The 17,547-nt window shown below is 41.5% G+C and overlaps 1 protein-coding gene across 2 annotated transcripts in view; it reads right to left on the reverse strand.

The window, feature by feature from the left end:
- The window catches only part of slc66a3 (solute carrier family 66 member 3), a 29,606-nt gene extending 19,359 nt beyond the window's left edge, over nt 1-10,247 (reverse strand). Inside the window, exons 1-2 of one of the 2 annotated variants that reach the window (XM_052024622.1) lie at nt 9,886-10,236; nt 264-346 (exon numbers count right to left, since the gene is read on the reverse strand). In XM_052024622.1, the coding sequence (XP_051880582.1) occupies nt 264-346; nt 9,886-10,031 (229 nt within the window). In that variant the 5' untranslated portion in view covers nt 10,032-10,236. Of the gene's footprint in view, nt 1-263; nt 347-9,885 lie in introns of both variants that reach the window. The other variant, XM_052024623.1, reaches the window with a different exon arrangement.
- Between the last annotated feature and the right edge of the window lie 7,300 nt (nt 10,248-17,547).

Genomic DNA, 17,547 nt, shown 5'->3' on the forward strand with positions numbered 1-17,547 from the left:
AAACCTTTAGAGCCTGTAGAGTGTAGTGTTGCACAACCTGCTACACTTGTATACACTTTATAGTGTTAGCAATAGAGACAGCAGCTGTTCTCCACATTCAATGACTGCCATATTCTCAACTGGAGTCGTCTTACCTGACACACAGTGTGGAGGATCCTTTTTAACTTTTTCCACATAGAGAAGAGTAGAATAGTTCCTCCCTCTCCCTGAGCACAATCACCTCATTGTTTGTTATTCTTGTAGTTTGCTAATTTATAGATTACCTTGTGCAATTAAGATTGGATACTCCAAGTATGTTGCCAGTGGGTATTCATAGTAAGTCTGATAAGTCAGGAACACTAGAAACCTGAAATAGATCAAAATCAATTTTATGATCAGTCAATTTGTGTTTGCCAGTTTGAAAGCCCAAAATATTTTCCATTTCAAGGACGGAAGCACTCCAATTACTTAAAAAGATTAGCAATAACTAGCAAAAAATTGTCCGCCTCAAGCAGGAAGACAGCCCGAGGTTCAAACATTAGTTAAATATAAACACATTTATTTCTGGACAACATCCTCATTCTTCTTTCTTCTGTTTTCTCTCCATCCTGTTTTGATTGTTTTACACAGTGAAAAGATTTAATAGATTCCAACTTTCACTGTGCTTTCTCTTTACTCAGTCACAATTAAATCTCAATGATTGACGAGACTGGATGACACAACTGGTTACTACAGTTCATTATATCGGAGCTGGAATTCCAATCCTATCCAGACTAACAGGGGCAGTCTCCTGAGAACAAAGCAAACTGATCATCCCCTGGGGCCCCAGGTCACCCCAAGTACCTACAATCTACTTTGGGCTCACAGATCAAGAGGTTTGCAAGCTGCAGTCAGTTCACAGAACCCTCAATCTTTTGAAAGCCACTGGTGCTGATTGTTTAAATAAAAGATTACAGGATATGATTTTAAAACACATGAAAACTTAGGCCCAAGAGGGTTTCTTTAATTCATGCACAGTTCACTACTTTCAGCAAGATGTACTCCCCATTTTTTTGTAAGTTAAGTCAAGACCTTTCGATCTGTTTTTTTTTATTACATAATTAAAAGCAGCTTTGCAACTTGGTGACGTCCAAAATATATAACAGGAAAACTACACCCATAATAGTGTGAATTACCAGAGGAAGTGCCTTGCCCAATCTTACAGTGAGATTGGCGAGAGGACCTGGGTGGATCAGAAGGAGAAAGAAAGGAACACAGGGGGTGCAGGTTACCTGAAATCGAAAATTCAATGTTCATACCATTGGATTGTAGACTACCCAGGTGGAACATGAGGTACTGTTCTTCTGGTTTGTGTTTGGCCTCACTCTGGCAGTGAAGGCCAAGAACAGACAGGTCAGTGTGGGAGTGAGATAGGGAGTTGAAATGTCATGCAACTGGGAGCCCAAGGTGGCCATTACAGACATAGCACAGATGCTTGGTAAAGCAATCACCTCATCTATGCTTGGTCTCAACGATGTAGAGGAGGCCACATCATGAGCACTGAATGCAATATACAAGCTTGGAGGACATGGATGTGAATCTGTGCTATATCTGGAAGGGCTGTTTAGGTCTCTGGATGGTGGTGATGGAAGTGGTATAGGGACTGGTGTTGCGGGGGGGGGGGGGGTGGGTGGGATGAGCAAACCAGGGAGTCACGGAGAGAGTGGTCCCCATGGAAAGCAGAAAAGGTTTGGAGGGGAAGATGTAATTGGTGGCGGGATCACCTAGCAGCTGGCGGGAAATGTCGAAGGATGATGAGCTGGATGCATAGGCTGATGGGGTGAAATGCAAGGACCAAGGGAACTCTATCCCTGTTCTGTCTTGGGGGAGGTGAGGTGAGAGCAGAAGTGCGTGAAATGGAGGAGATGTAGGCAAAGGCTCCATCAACCACAGTGGAGGGGAAGCCATTTCCTGGAGGACGACGATATAGATACCCCTACTAGTCACATGCATTTCACTGTGTGTTTCAATGTACATCTTTTGCTTAGAGTGTTCCAGGGGCAGCCCGCAAATGTCGCCACGCTTCTGACACCAACACTGCATGCCCACTTCCTAACCCGTACGTCTTTGGAATGTGGGAGGAAACGGAGCACCCAGAGGAAACCCACACAGACACGGGGAGAACGTACTAACTCCTTACCTGGATTGAACCTGGGTCGTTGGCACTAATAGCATTACGCTAACCGCTACACTACCGGGACATTTCTGATGTCCTGGAATGGGAAGCTTCACCTTGAGTATAGATACATCGAAGATGAAGAAACTCAGATCAGGCTGATTGCCTAGTACCGGGTCCAGTGTGGCCTCTCCTCTAGTTGGCCTGTCCACATACTGTGTCAGGAATCCTTCCTGTTCAATTCCGGCCACACTAGTGTAACACTATCACAGTGCCAGCGACCCAGGTTCAATTCTGGCCGCTGTCTGAAAGGATTTTGTACGTTTGTACACAAAAGATGTATTTCACTGTGTGTTCCGATGTACATGTGACTAATAAAGATCTCAGCTTCTTAGCTTAGCTTAGCTTAGAAAGGGATGGTGTCCTTATGAGAGACAGGGTGGGAAAAGGTGTAGTCTAGGTAGTTGTGGGAGTCTGTGGGTTAACAGTAAATGTCAGTGGATAGTTTGTCTTCTGAGATGGAGGCAGAATGATCCAAAAAGGGGAGAGGGGTATCAGAAATTATCCAAGTGAAAGCGAGGGCAGCATGGAAGTTAGCAGCAAAGTTGGTCTCAATACCATGTTAGTTATTTCTTTATCCATATTCTGTTGCTCCAGTTTCCCTCCTTCGATGACTCTCATGGAGAAGTCCTTTTCAATTTAGTCTTTTGACTTCTTTGACTTTTAGCCATGAAATATATACTGGGGCCTAAATATTGTGCAAATTGTGTTTACTGCCATTGGCTGCAAAATAAATTACACATATCCTCACTCTAAACAACTCTCTACATACTGATCATTACATTTGCCCCCAACACTTCTGTAATCTTGGTTTTCATACAGACGTCATATTTTAACTACAAATATCCCACTATTATCAGACTTTTGAATGGACCTCTCATACACTAAAAGGTGAACTCTTGATCTCCCAATCTACCTTGTCATGGCCCTTGCACTTTATTTGTCTACCTGCACTGCACTTTCTCTGTAACTGAACACTATATCTGCATTCCGTTTTGTTTTTACTACCTCGATGTACTCATCTATGACATGATCTGTCTGGACAGCATACAAAACAGAAAATTTTTCCACTGTATCTCAGTACATGTGATAATAGTAAACCAAAACCTAATTTGGTTGTACATTGCGATGTCCAAGTCAGTCTATGCAACATTTTTGGTTACTAGAACAGAATATAATCTGTACAAGAAGGTGCCACTTCCATAAAGATTTTTATACTCCTCAAGAAGACTTCAGTAGCTTATGGCTTAGAAGAACCAAAGACCTTGGATGTAATATAATTTGATAAAACAAACACAATGCACAACAGACGTTGAGATAAAGTCATTCAGAACAAAGATTATTGCTAAATAGTAACAAGAATAGTATCTGGGTGGCATGAAATAAAAGTATTAATGATGAGAATCCATCTTAAGAAAGACAAGGATAGATTTTCCAAGATGTGCAAAGTTACAGCGGGACAGTTGGAACACAGCTAAATTTCGCATGGTAACCCACCTTCCAGGTCACTGTACTTTATACAAGCAAAGTATTAAGTGTGAATATATACCACTGCTGGGAATTCAGAGAAGGCTGAGGATGCGTAAGATTTCCTGTACCATTTCATCAGCCATTTAAAGCCAAGTATAATTCAGAGTGCAGCAGGCTGAATAATCCAGTGCAATAATAATCTTGTAGCCAATGTAAGCAAAATATATATGGCTTTCAGAAGCCTAGCAAGTTGTGCCAAAGCAGAGTTATCTCTTCACTATACCCTGCCCACAGGAAAGGAAAGCAGACTGCTGGAAGGAAATGGTGGCTTCTATAAATACCAACAGTTATACAAGATTCATTCAAAGAAATTGCAGTTATAGGTAGTAAAAGTCTTCAAAAGGCTTACTCAACAGTAACTCCAAGCTAGAGCCATGTTTACACTCTCCATTTTTTGTCCAATTGATGCTATTGAATACTATAGCACTAGATTAGAAGCTGGTGCATATGGTAGCTGAAGTATTCCTGGGGAATACTTGAAGTGTAATGAGGCACCTCGGTAATGTGCATGGAAGGCTTAAGTAAATACAGGAAAAGCTGGAAGAACTCAGCAAGTCAGGCAGTGTCTGTGGAGACCATTTCAGTTCTGATTAAGGATCTTCAACCCGAAACATTAACTGCTTCTCTTTCCATAGACGCTGCCTGACCTCATCAGTTCTTTCAGATTTCCAGCATCTGCATTTTTATTGATTTACAATGAAGAACTAGTCATTTAGATGAAAGCCTCATTGACTGGCTTAGTCCTCCCATAACAGGCAAAGATTGAGGAAGCTAGTGTGGCTCTCCCTCTTCTGACATCATCTGTTGATGGCTATTCTAGAGGACTGCCCACAGACAAGATGACCCAATCAAGGTATCTGATCCACTAACAAAACATTTGTTCTTGTATAATTCTAGTAGATATACAAGTCAGATTATATCTCAGTCAAGGTTTTGCAATCAACTCCTACAAGGCCATCAATAGCTATTGATGAAAAGTGTGGCTTTGACTACCCAAGACCATCTGTCTAGTTTCTCCTTTAAGTTCAGAGGCCAACTTCAATCAATAAGGCGACCGTAGTTTGGGAAATGAACCTAACCTGTGCGGTCCTGTGTTCCTGTTAACTTAACTATCATGTCAATAATTGAATGAAACCTCTCATATCACAGGAGCAGCACTTTTATTTCAAGAGCTGTCCATATTCCACCATTAGCCCTCTGGATTCTGGGTAACATTTAAAAAAAAATCAGTGCTTCTTCATCAGAAAAGTAATGAAGATGGCAACATCCACCCTATTCTTCATTGGATCTGCTGAAATAGGAGCATCAGTAAGCCTCAGTGCCACTTCTGTTAGAATATATTGGCTTTATGCCGACCGCTAACTAATTCTTGAATCAGAGAGAAAACATCCTCAGGTCACTGATGTTCCGGTGAAAACTCAAACTCCTTTATTCAACTAACTTAAATATGTCAATGCTGAATCTAAGTGAGAACCTTCAAACTGGAAATCATAGCAAAAGCCTGAGAAAACAGAGCTGGCGACTACAGGCAATTTCTTCAAAGTTCCGCAGTCTGCATCCTAATATGCACCTCTTTGCTTGTTGACCAATGGGGCATTTTTACAATGATCGAGCCTGTTTTGAAATTCCTTGTAGGTTCCTCTAGCCCAGCAATCTTAAGAGATATCTGAAATTCTGGATTCTTTCCCTGTTTTAATCAGCTCACCATTGGGGATGGATTTCTCTCCATCATTACCCACCCTTCCTCTCTCATAATGCTCTTTAAAATTTAACTTCTTGAAGCTCTTTGGTCATGTGTGTTAAGATTTCCACCTAGAACTAAGTGTCAATTTTCTTTTGATAACACTCCTATGAAGTGCCTCAAGGCACTTCCTGTTAAAAGCACTATATAAATGGAAGTTGTAACATGTTGGTTCATCCTTCTGGATGAAATATTGATTAAAATAATTAAATTTTATTTTCCTTAGGAATAGCTACATAAAAATTGGTGGAATTGTGGATAGTGAGGAAGGTTGTCAAAGGATACAGCAGGATATGGATCAGTTGGAACTTTGGGCGGAGAAATGGCAAATGGAGTTTAAGCCGGATGAGTGTGAAGTGTTGCACTTTGGGAGGTCAAATGCAAGAGGAAAGGATACAGAAAATGGCAGGACCCTGAGGAGCACTGATGTAAAGGGAGATCTTAGGGTGCAAATCCATGGCTTCCTGAAAGTGGCAACACAAGTGGAGAGGGTGGCATGGAAGGCGTATGGCATGCTTGCATTCATTGGACAGGATACTGAGTTTAAAAGTCACCAAGTCATGCTGCAGCTGTATAAAACTTTAGTTAGGCCACATTTAGAGTATTATGTGCAGCCGAGGCACAGAAGTTGTCAAGGATGTTGCCTGGATTGGAGACTATTAGCTCTCGGGAGAGGTTAGACAAACTTGGATTGTTTTCTCTGGAGCAACAGAGGTTGAGGAGTGAACTGATAGAAATATATAAAATTATGAGGGGCATAGATAGTCAGAGCTTTCCCCCCCCCCCCCACCCCCGAGGGTGGAAATGTCAAATACTAGAGGGCATAGATTTAGAGCAAGAGGGGGAAAGTTTAAAGGAAATATGTGATTTTTTTTTTAAATAGAGAGTGTGATAGGTGCCTAGAGTGCACTGCCAAGGCAGGTAGTAGAAGCAGATATGATAAGACTGTTTGAGACACATTTAGACAGACAAAGAGGCAGGGAATAGATGGATACAGACCATGTTGCAGGCAGATTGGATTAGTTAGATTGGCATATGGTCAGCACAGACATAATGAGCTGAAGAGTCTGTACCTCTGCTGTACTATGTTCTATAAAATTAATTTTATAAATTCTGTTCTATAGCTCTGCATTCTACAAGCTGCTTTAGAAATAGAAGACAATTTGTTCAAAGTACCTCCAATTTTCAATATGATCAACTAGAGGCTACAATCTGCATCTATTAGAGTTACTGTTCTCTCTCTTACTTTTCCAATATTCTTCATTTTTTTTTCTTCTGTTGATCAAATCAACAGATTTGTTGAACAGTTGGCCCTTCTCTTCCTTGATCCCTGTACACTTCCTCAAGCCAAACTCTCTCTCCACACCTCATTCCCTCTCTCAAACTTACCTCCCCATTTCTCACAGAAAGCCTTGCCCATTTTCAGCTTGCCAACCCCACCCCTTATATGGACAAATGAGAACAATTTAAAGTGAATTATTAAAATTGTTTAACAGAGTAACACACAAGAGGACTGACTTTTTTTTGCCATCCTGTTGCTTTATCTAAACTGTGCCCTTCCAAATTTAGCTGAAACCTTTCCGCTTGTGACATGTCAACAATCTTTCCATAAACAAACCTCCAGATTTAAAAATACTTTTTAAAAAAATTAACATAATTGATACTGCAAACAAAAGTGAACTGAAGAAATTATGGTAATGAGCCACGTCATTGAGACTGAAAATCCCATCCTTCCTTTGGCCACGTCATTTATAGCATCATGGACTCCACCTACATAGTTAATCTAGAGGGAACGTTCCGCATAAACACCCCTGATCTAAATGTGAGAAGGCTATCCCCAGGTGTTCATAATTAATAATATTCAATTAACACCAGTCCCAAAAGAACAGCACAGCAAATCACTAACTCCATCCAAAAATGAGGCACTCTTCATTCCGAATGGAGAATAGTTCTTAGACCACTCTTTTTCCAGCTGGCAGTGTCCATCACCTTTAATTCAAATTTACCCTCATATTGTATGCAAATCTACAATAACTCCAGTAGTACTTTCAATCTTTTAATGTGCTGGAGACTCGTTAGATACAATTTTGAAAGTTCTTCCTCACGGATTAATGAATGCCAGGAAGTGGTCATCTGGTAGGCAGTGATGTTCTTTTTTTACAGAACACCCAAGTTTTATAATATAATGTTTATGATAAAACTAGCATCGAATAGTTCCAACAAAAGGGAAAGTTTTCTACATAAAATAAAAAAATTCTTTGGTTTTAAATACACCCTGAGGAAAAGCAATATCAAACAATATGTGGCAATTTCTCTGTTAAATGTATCATTCACGTTTAACTAAGGCAGGTCAATCGGATTAAATGTGCAAATGATTTATTTCAAAAGGGCCATTTTGTTCCAAAGGGATGACAATAAAATATTGTCACTAATAAGGCAATGCAAAGTATTGTTTGGCAGAATAATTCTGACGACAAAATGTTACAATAATTCCACATTCTGGATACTCTCACAAAGAGATACAAATACAAATCAATATACAGACAAACTATGATAATCCTCTATCGGAATTGAGAAATCCCGATGGTTTAGCACCTGGCTCACCAGGTGGCATTTGTGCTCCCTTTTGACACACCAAGTCCCAGTTCCTGCGCTATCTTTCAACTCACCAAGGCCCTGGTTCCCTCACTCCCTTCAGCCTCACAGGGGCCCAATTTCCCAAGTTCCCTTGAAACATGCCTGTTTGCCCCACTCAGTGAAATATACTGGAGCCTGTAAACGTACTGGGTCCATTGGAACAACTATTATTCTGTGTAAAATCTAAGAAAAATGAATTAAAATTGTGTTGTTCCAATGAATCCAATAAACCAGAAGATCTGCTGTCCACCACCAAAGCCTGAGTGTGCCGAATTTATGGAGTTTCGTTGTACTGACGAGCTTGTATCCCATCTTCAAATCTGAAGGGGATCAAATGACTTGGATATCATGCAGATAAACAGAGCCACTTCTGCTTTAATTACTTGTGCTCTTCTGAAATATTCCTCATTGCAGGACAGAGCCAATTTTATTCTTCAGCCTGACTCATTACCAAAACAGTATGCGGCAACCTCTCTGTTATATGCATCATTCTTGTTTAATGAAGGCAGGTCAATAGGATCAAAGTTTTTTTTATTTCAAAGGATCATTTTGTTCCAAAGGGATGACAATAAAATATTGTCACCAACAAAGTATTGTTTGGCAGAATAATCCTGACTCCAGAATGTTACAAATAATCCCACATTCTGGATACTCTCATAAACAAATGTATAGTGGCTTAACCCTGCAAACAGTGCTCATTACACATTCTTATCATATACATCTTGACCATGACAAAGAAAAATGCACTCACAGTTTTACCGAGGATCTCAATAACTTAAAAAGACAAATGTAAAGAAAATGTTTATCTTTTGTTCAATGGAGCCATATTTTTGAGTGGGAAGTCCAGCACAGTTAGAATTCAGTGCACTCTAACAACACAGGAAATTGATGCAGATGTAGGCCATTCAACCCCTTAGGCTCACTCTGCAGTTCAGTAAATTCCCAGCTAATATTCCGCCTCTACTCAACTTTCCTCCCCGATCCTCATGTTTGCTGATTCAAAAAAACTATACATTTCAGCCCTGAATATACTCAAATACTTAGGGTGGAGTAATGAAAAGATTTACAACTCCGTACAAAGAAATTTCTCGTCATGACCGTTCTATACAGCCCCTTAGTGTGGTCATCCAACAAATATATGTGGTGGGTTTCTGCACACTCACTATATGGTCAACTTTGAACTTTAAATGTACTCCACGAATGGAAGTCGTGTTCAAATCTATTCTTGCCAAATGATGTTCCAACAAACTTAACACAAAGTTTTTAATGTGTAACTTTATAAAAGCATCATTTAGTCTGAAATGCAGAAATTAATGTAACAGCCTCCAGGTACGAGATACCAGAACATATCTCTGAACTATAAAAAGAGGATAAAAGGGATGTTCAGTAAAATCAAGCCCAGGTTTTAAGTATGTAACAATGTCGCCTTACCTTTTGTATTTAGGTTCAAGTACAAATACATATTTCAAGAAAAGTACAATTCCGTTAATTTTCAAGAGACAATTAAATCGTGGCTACCCGTTACAGGTTTGCCAGAGTCACCTCCGCCACAGCACACGGGCATCGAGCAGCTCGGCTGCTGATTGCAATAACGCGTCATACTGCTCCCGGTTTCCGAGCTCGCCCGGGCCGCGGCGCATGTTCTCCGCCTGTCAATCAAGCCGCCAGTTCCCGAGACAGGATCCGGACAACTGGCGCGCACGCTGCCTGTCACTCCCGCGGCCGGTTCGAGGGGCAGGCTCCGGACAGCCGACACCCCAGCCCGGCACCGCCTGTCACTCACCCGATCAGTTCCAGCACCAGACTCCGGACGCTGACTCCCCAGGCATTTTTTGCGGCAATGACTGTAACAATTTGCGGGAACTTCAGCACCATGCACACTATCAAAGTGGTGGAGTTGGCCAGCAATAGCACGGACTCCAACTCCATCGCAACACTCTAAAAGCTTCAAACCGTCCGGTGTCGAGCTCCTTCCTCTTTTAAAAAAATGGAAATAAAGAAGGTTTTCCGGCTACGCCTTGAAACGAATTTCAGCCTCAAGCGCGATCCGTACTCAGCTGGGAAAAAGCGAACTTTAGTGGCGACAAGGGAGGAGGGAAAAACCGAACCTGAACCTAGTTCAGTGGCTCCGAGCTGCGGCTATGCCGGTCTCTGCAGTTGAACGCTTGATCCGAGGGAAGTTTAACTCTCTGGAGCTTCCATTGCAGTTGTAGTCACCGTAGGCAACTTTTAATGGTCTTCTTGACTAAACTCCCTCTCATCTTGCCTTCTGTAAGGATTCCATTCCTCGTTTTTCATCGTATTTTGTTCTGCACAGGTGCCCCTGAAATGTTTTCCTTCTTCCCGAACGGAGGCTTGTCTTGACACAGTAGACAGAGACGCTGACAGCTTCTCATCTATTTCCCACACCACTGCTCTCACTCCTTCTCCTCCTTGACAGAGCTAAAACACAGTTCCCCTGGTCTTCACCTTCCACCCCATGAGCCTTCACATTAGATGGACCATCCTGTGCAATTTTCCCCAGCTCCAACAAGATTCCTCCACCAGATGCATATTCCTCTCACCACTCCTTTAAGCCCTTCAAAGGGACTGTTCCCTTCGAGACTCTCTGGTCCACTCTTTCGTTCCCACCAACCACTTCGCATCTTATAGCACTTTCCCATGCAACCTCAGGAGATGTGAAAGGGCTTTTCATGTATCACTGAAACAGTATTCACAATATTATTTTGAAAAATTGAGCTTCCCCTCTGCTGTAAAGATATGTTAAAGCAAAAAAACTGAAAATATTGGAAGCAGGTCAGGGAATACCTAAAGAAAGAGTGGATCCAGGATGAGCTGGCCAATTGGATACAAAATTGGCTTGGGGGCAGGAGTCAGAGGGTGGTAGTGGAGGATTATTTTTTCAGATTGTTGGCCTGTGACCAGTGGTGTGCTGCAGGGATGGATGTTAGGTGTACTGTTGTTTGTTATATTACCAATTTGGATGGCAATGTAGTTGGCATGGTTGGTAAGTTTGTGGATGACACCAAAATTGATAGTATAGTGGACAGGAAAGAGGGTTACCTAAGACGACAACAGGATCTAGATCAATTGGGGAAGTGGGCTAAAAAATGGCAGATGGAATTTAACTTGGACAAGTACGAGATGTTGCACTTTGGCAACTTAAACCAGAGCAGGACTTAAACAGTAAACAGTGGGGCCCTGGAGTGTTGTAGAGCCCTAGTGGTACATGTAAAGTGGAGACACAGGTGGACACAGTGGTGAAGAAGGCATTTGGCATGCTTGATTGGTCAGGGCATTGAGTACAGGAGTTGGGATGTCGTGTTACAACTGTACAAGTCATTGGTGGGACCACACTTGGAGAATTGTGTGCTGCCCTGGTTGCCCAGCTCTAGGAAGGATGTCATTAAACTGGAAAGGGTGCAGAAAATATTTATGAAGGTGTTGCTGGGACTGAAGGGTTTGAGTTATAAGGAAAGGCTGGGTAGTTTGGGACTTTTTTCCCTGGAGACTGGAGGGTGAAAGGTGACCTTATAAAGGTATATAAAATCATGAAGCGCATAGATAAGGTGAATGGTCACAGTCTTTTCCCCATGGTAGGGAAGTCTAATACTAGAGGGCATAAGTTTAAGGTAAGAGGGGAAAGATTTAAAAGAAATCCGAGGGGCAACTTTTTCACACCAGTGTGGTGCGTATATGGAATGAGCTGCCAGAGGGAACTGTAGAGATGGGTGCAATCACAATGTTTCAAAGGCATTTAAACAGATACATGGATAAGAAAGATTTAGAGGGATATGGGTCAAACACAGGCAAATAGGACTAGTTCAGGTAGACAACTTGGTCAGCATATGCCTGTTTCTGTGTTGTATACTTCTATGACTCTATGTACTACTGACTGACCACGTAGCTCATGGTTCTGGTGCGCCAACCAAGAAGTCTGGGCTGTGTGCATGGAGTCATATCTCAACTTAAATTTAATTCAGCAGAACACTGCATAGATGGTTCTAATGGGCAACTGCAATACTTGATAGAGCAGCTGTTATGATTTAAAGTGTCATGGTGCTGCACGACATGGCCATCATGAGAGTGCAGGCTTGTTACTGGTTATTTGCACACCCAGGTAGGTGGGGGTAGAAGGATGGAAGCAGCCTCTTTCAGGATGGGCTGGCTGTGTTCATCTCTCTCCTTGCTGTTCACAGTATTTGCAAATTCTAAACAACCATAGACCACAAGATATAGGAGCAGAATTTGGTCATTCGGCCCATCCAGTCTGCTCCGCCATTCAGTCATGGCTGATATTTTTTCAATCCCATTCTCCCAACTTCTCCCCGTAACCCTTAACTACATTACCAATCAAGAACCAATTAATCTCTGCCTTAAATACACACAATGACTTGGCCTCCACAGCCCTCTGTTGCAATGAATTCCACAGATTCACCACCATCTAGCTGAAGAAATTCCTCCTCAGCTCAGTTTTAAAGGGACGTCCCTTTATTCTGAGGCTGTGCTCTTGGATCCTAGACTTTCCTACTAATGGAAATATCCTCTCCATGTCTACTCTATCCATGCACTGTTATGTATGTAAGCATCAGCTAGTTGCGACGTGCGCACCAATATATTGAGGAACTCCATGCCTGTTCCCTACAATGCAGAAGTACAGAAGATGCTGGAGGGCAGTTGTGGGTGTATTTGACCTCTCACTCAGTCCCTAGACTTACCACTGAAACCAGCTGCATTCCTTACATTACTGAGCCAAGGAGATGAATATTCTTCATATCTGGCTCCTCAGCCTTATGCCAGTGGGCGAATGTGATTAGTGTAGATCGGCAAAAAGGTCAGAATGGACGTGGTGGCCCAAAGAGTCCATTTCTGTGCTGTATGACATTATGATTTTAAATCATAAAGTGTCAGGACAAAACAACCCCAATTTCTGCTATTGTCACTGGCAGACCTGTGTGGGTCTGTGTACAGGTAAAAAGCTGGGCAGCGTACTTACTTACAACAGTGTGAGACAAGCAAATGTCATTCAATATCTCAAGTCCACATCCTGTTGCAAAGTGGCAATGCAGATACTTTTATCGTTATGCAAAAATGAAATTTCTTGCTTCTTTAAGATTTTTCATCTCATTTCTATCTTAGGTTTTGAGTTAGACAGTCTATCAGTTACAAGCTTTTCATTGAAAAAGTCCTTGCTTAATCCTATCCTCAAAATTCTGGCCCACTTCGAGTTCATGCCATTTGATAAAGTACATGAATACTTATTAGAACTATTATAGGGTCAAAGCCACATTTTTTGGCACTGATTCAATCCAAAGATTGCAGGTTCAATTCAGACAGCAGCAGGTTCTGAAGTTCAACAGATTTGGTAAAAGGAAATACCCACGTGGTTCTCTCAGATCTTTCAGAGGAAGGGAAATTCTGAAACATACCTCACCTGCTCTACATGTGGTACAAATAATGAGAAATATTTTGCACAGTTTTGCTTAGAAAGCATCCTCCATTTATAAGTTCTGGTGAAGAACATGGAGAGCTCCAATTCCATCATGGAAAACTGGTTGTTGTCCACTGAAATCTACTGGTTGCTGGTTCCAGGAGGCATCGATCACAAAGCAATGGAACATCAGTACTCACATGACTGGTATAGAGGAATTAGGCCCCAGTCTTAATGTCCTGTAAAATGATTTCAACGTGCAGAACAATTGTACTGAATCAACAATATCCAGAATTGTGTAATCGCTGTTGATGGCCAATAGCAATGTGATGAAAATGTTGCTCCTGGTAACTATTTGCTCCGTGACCACCTTCAGCAAATAACTGGAGTTGACTTAAATGTCAAGGATTGGATTTTAATTGTGTCCATTTTCATTTAATTCTGAACAGTCAAGATACCAATCCATGTGGCACTGATCTGGTCAATAACATCATTTTATTTAGGAGAAAGCCTGCTGTGGCTTTGGTGAGAGTGCAAATAGAATCAGTTACTAGTTGTACACCTCTCCTGAAGTAAAAAAAAACCATACCATAGAACCATACAGCACAAAACAGGCCCTTTGGCCCAGCATGTTGTGCCGTCCATCAAACCACCCTCACACTATCTAACCCTTTCCTCCCGCATATCCCTCTATCTCACATTCCTCCATATGCCTATCCAACAAACTCTTGAACCTGTCTAATGTATCTGCCTCCACCGCCACCCCAGCCAGTGCATTCCATGCACCAACCACTCTCTGGGTGAAAAACCTCCCCCTGACTTCTCCCCTGAACCTCCCACCCATAATCTTAAAGCCATGCCCTCTTGTCTTGAGCATTGGCACCCTGGAAAGGAGGCACTGTCTACTCTATCTCTTCCTCTCAATATTTTATATACCTCTATCATGTCTCCTCTCATCCTCCTCCTTTCCAGTGAATAAAGCCCTAGCACCTTAAGCCTCTCCTCATATTCCATACGCTCTAATCCAGGCAGCATTCTGGTAAATCTCCTCTGCACCCTCTCCAATGCCTCCACATCCTTCCTATAATGCGGCGACCAGAACTGAACACAGTACTCTAAGTGTGGTCTAACTAGAGTTTTGTAAAGCTGCATCATCTTTGCAGCTCTTAAACTCAATCCCATGACTTAGGAAAACTAACATCCCATAGGCCTTCTTAACTGCTCTATCCACCTGTGAGGCAACTTTCAGTGAACTGTGAATATGAACCCCCAGATCCCTCTGCTCCTCTACACTGCCAAGTACCTTGCCATTTACCTTGTACTCTGCCCTGGAGTTTGTCCTTCCAAAGTGTACCACCTCACACTTCTCTGGATTGAACTCCATCTGCCACTTGTCAGCCCAGCTCTGCATCCTATCAATATCCCTCTGTAAGCTCCGACAGCCCTCCACACTATCCACAACACTGCCGATCTTAGTGTCGTCCGCAAACTTAATAACCCAGCCCTCCACCCCCTCATCTAAGTCATCTATAAATATCACAAAAAGTAGAGGTCCCAGAAACATCAGGAGGTGTATAACTTACTATCTTTAAGTGCAGCATGTTTACTCAAGTTATTCCCAAGTTGTAGCACAATGCACCTTTTGATAACATTACCGCAAAATTATTGAAATACCACTGCTTCAGTGTCACAATAAATGTGTTCTTCACAAATATTCTGATTACAAAAAGACCTGCCCATCATGGTGTGTGGAATCCAGAGCTCTGATAAAAGCTATTTTAATTAATATTTTCAACTGAATATGAAAATAATCTCACCCCTCTCTCTCACTTCTATATACTGGCTATCTTCCCTCTACACTTTCAGTCCTGATGCAGGGTCTCACTCCAAAATGTCAGTCATCCCTTTGTCTCCACAAATGTTGCTCGACCTGCTGAGTTCTTCCTGCAGTTCGGTTTTTTGCTTCAGATTCCAGCACCTGCAGTCACCTGTGCCTCCATAATTTTTCATGGGTCAATGGCAAAAGAATATTTCTGCACCTTTTCTAAACAATCAGCGCCATCTGCTGTTACTGTAATTAACTAAACAATGTACAAACATGATGCATCTCACCTTGTTCGCTATTGTTCTTTTAAAAGAAAGATTCATTCTTCGAAACACAAGCAAATACAGGAAAGTGATCCAATTGTAAGATTCTGAAAGAGATTGCTGACAATAGATGGGGGGGGGGCGGGAGTGTGGAGACAGACTGCAGGAAGGCAGACAGAATGAGAGATGGGCCACAGGACTATGGAACTTTGGAGTTCTGTATCTCAGAATACAAATGCTCAGTTGCTAAATTTTGAACTACTAATAAAGGACATGGGTATCAGCCAGGAGTGTCAACTGAGGTTCAGATGTGATTTTATTGAAAGGCGGAGTACATGTGAGTTTTCACATGGTCCTTTTACCTTCTTATGCTCAAAACTATAATAATTTTTAAGATTAGGAAAAGTCTGACCTCTTTCCTAGACGGTAACCCCATTTATTCCTCAAACATTTTTTTCAGTGTTGGTTATTTTTCAGGTATGTTGGGCTGCAGGGTATAAGTTGCAACTGTTTTCACCTCAGTTTTGGCCTGGATAATGAGTGGTACAAAGATCAATTTCTACTCATCTGTTGTTAATATTGAGGAAAGAGAGGCTGTCCTTTGCTATTTACTGAGAGGAACACTTTACTAAAGCCAAGTTGGTAGTGACAACAGCTGTGTTTCTCTTGTAGATATGGGTTTTATATCTATGATATTGCTTCAAAATTAAGCACACTGAGGTAAAGCACAGCCTTATAAGGAGATAATGTCCCTCTACTCTGCCATAACATTCTATCTTAGCCTCAACCATAACAGTTTCACATTTTCATTTTCCAAACTAGACAACCTTGTGTCTCATCAGAAAGAAATTGGTAACTGGCACCTTATCTGGAGCCACTTTTATACTGTTCACCTACCTACATCCGGTAAGAATTTTGGTTAAACAGCCCAGTATTAGTTAATGTAAGGCACAGAGAGAAGAAAAATTATTCCATTCAGTCTAAGCTGCAAAGACAATGCTGTTAGCCAATTAATTATTATGAATAAATGGTTATTTTAAACACAAATTACCTTGCCAGAAACCGAGGAAAAAAAAGACCAATAAATTGAACAGAAGATACAGTAATTTTGCATTTATCCACACTTATTCCATCACAGCTATATTTTGTACAACACATTCTCCTAAAATTAGAATTAAACTTAATAAAACCTGAAAAACCTCTAGGGTGATGCGCACAGCCACTTTTCCCATTTTGCGCAGGGACCACTTCAGCTCTTCCCATTCACAGGTGACATTGGCACAGAGCACACCTTCAGTCACCTGGATCCTGTAGCTGGGTGAGCAAAGGTCCGTGTGGTGGTAAAGCGGTACTCGAAATGCAGGTATTGAGGCAAATCAGCCTGTGTAGTATGATGCCTTATGAAAGCAGTTATTATTTACTTAAGGTATTTTATAAGTTCCTTGAAAACAAAATGTTGCCAGTTAGATCTGAGGATTTCCATTTTAGTCTGAAAATTCAGAATGGTTGACTTCACCTCATTTTTGATCCTACTTCAAGAAATCAGATGAAACCTGCGAATTAGAAGGCCTAATTAACATAGAGGAGAATAAAGTTTGCCTGCTTGAAATTCAAGTTTTGTTTTGTGGCCGTGGAATGTCTTAGCACAAGTATATGAATGTCCATCTTCCTAATCAGGAGTCAACAAAGAGGGGTTCCAACTAAGGTTATGAATTGTAATCCTCCACAAAAGCGAGTTTTGTATTGTGGGATATAAAAAGATAACATTTTCAAACTGAACCTCAACCTAAGTGGGAGAGGAAGTGGGGCTGGACTGGAATGTGTGATCAATTAGTTTCCAGGTGGATTTCAATATTATAACAACAGCACTTGTTCCAGATTTAATCACATGCTTAAATTTCACTGTGGATGACAGTGTTACAAACC

The sequence above is a fragment of the Pristis pectinata genome, chromosome 10 (genome assembly GCF_009764475.1).
Source record: "Pristis pectinata isolate sPriPec2 chromosome 10, sPriPec2.1.pri, whole genome shotgun sequence".
Taxonomy (NCBI): domain Eukaryota; kingdom Metazoa; phylum Chordata; class Chondrichthyes; order Rhinopristiformes; family Pristidae; genus Pristis; species Pristis pectinata.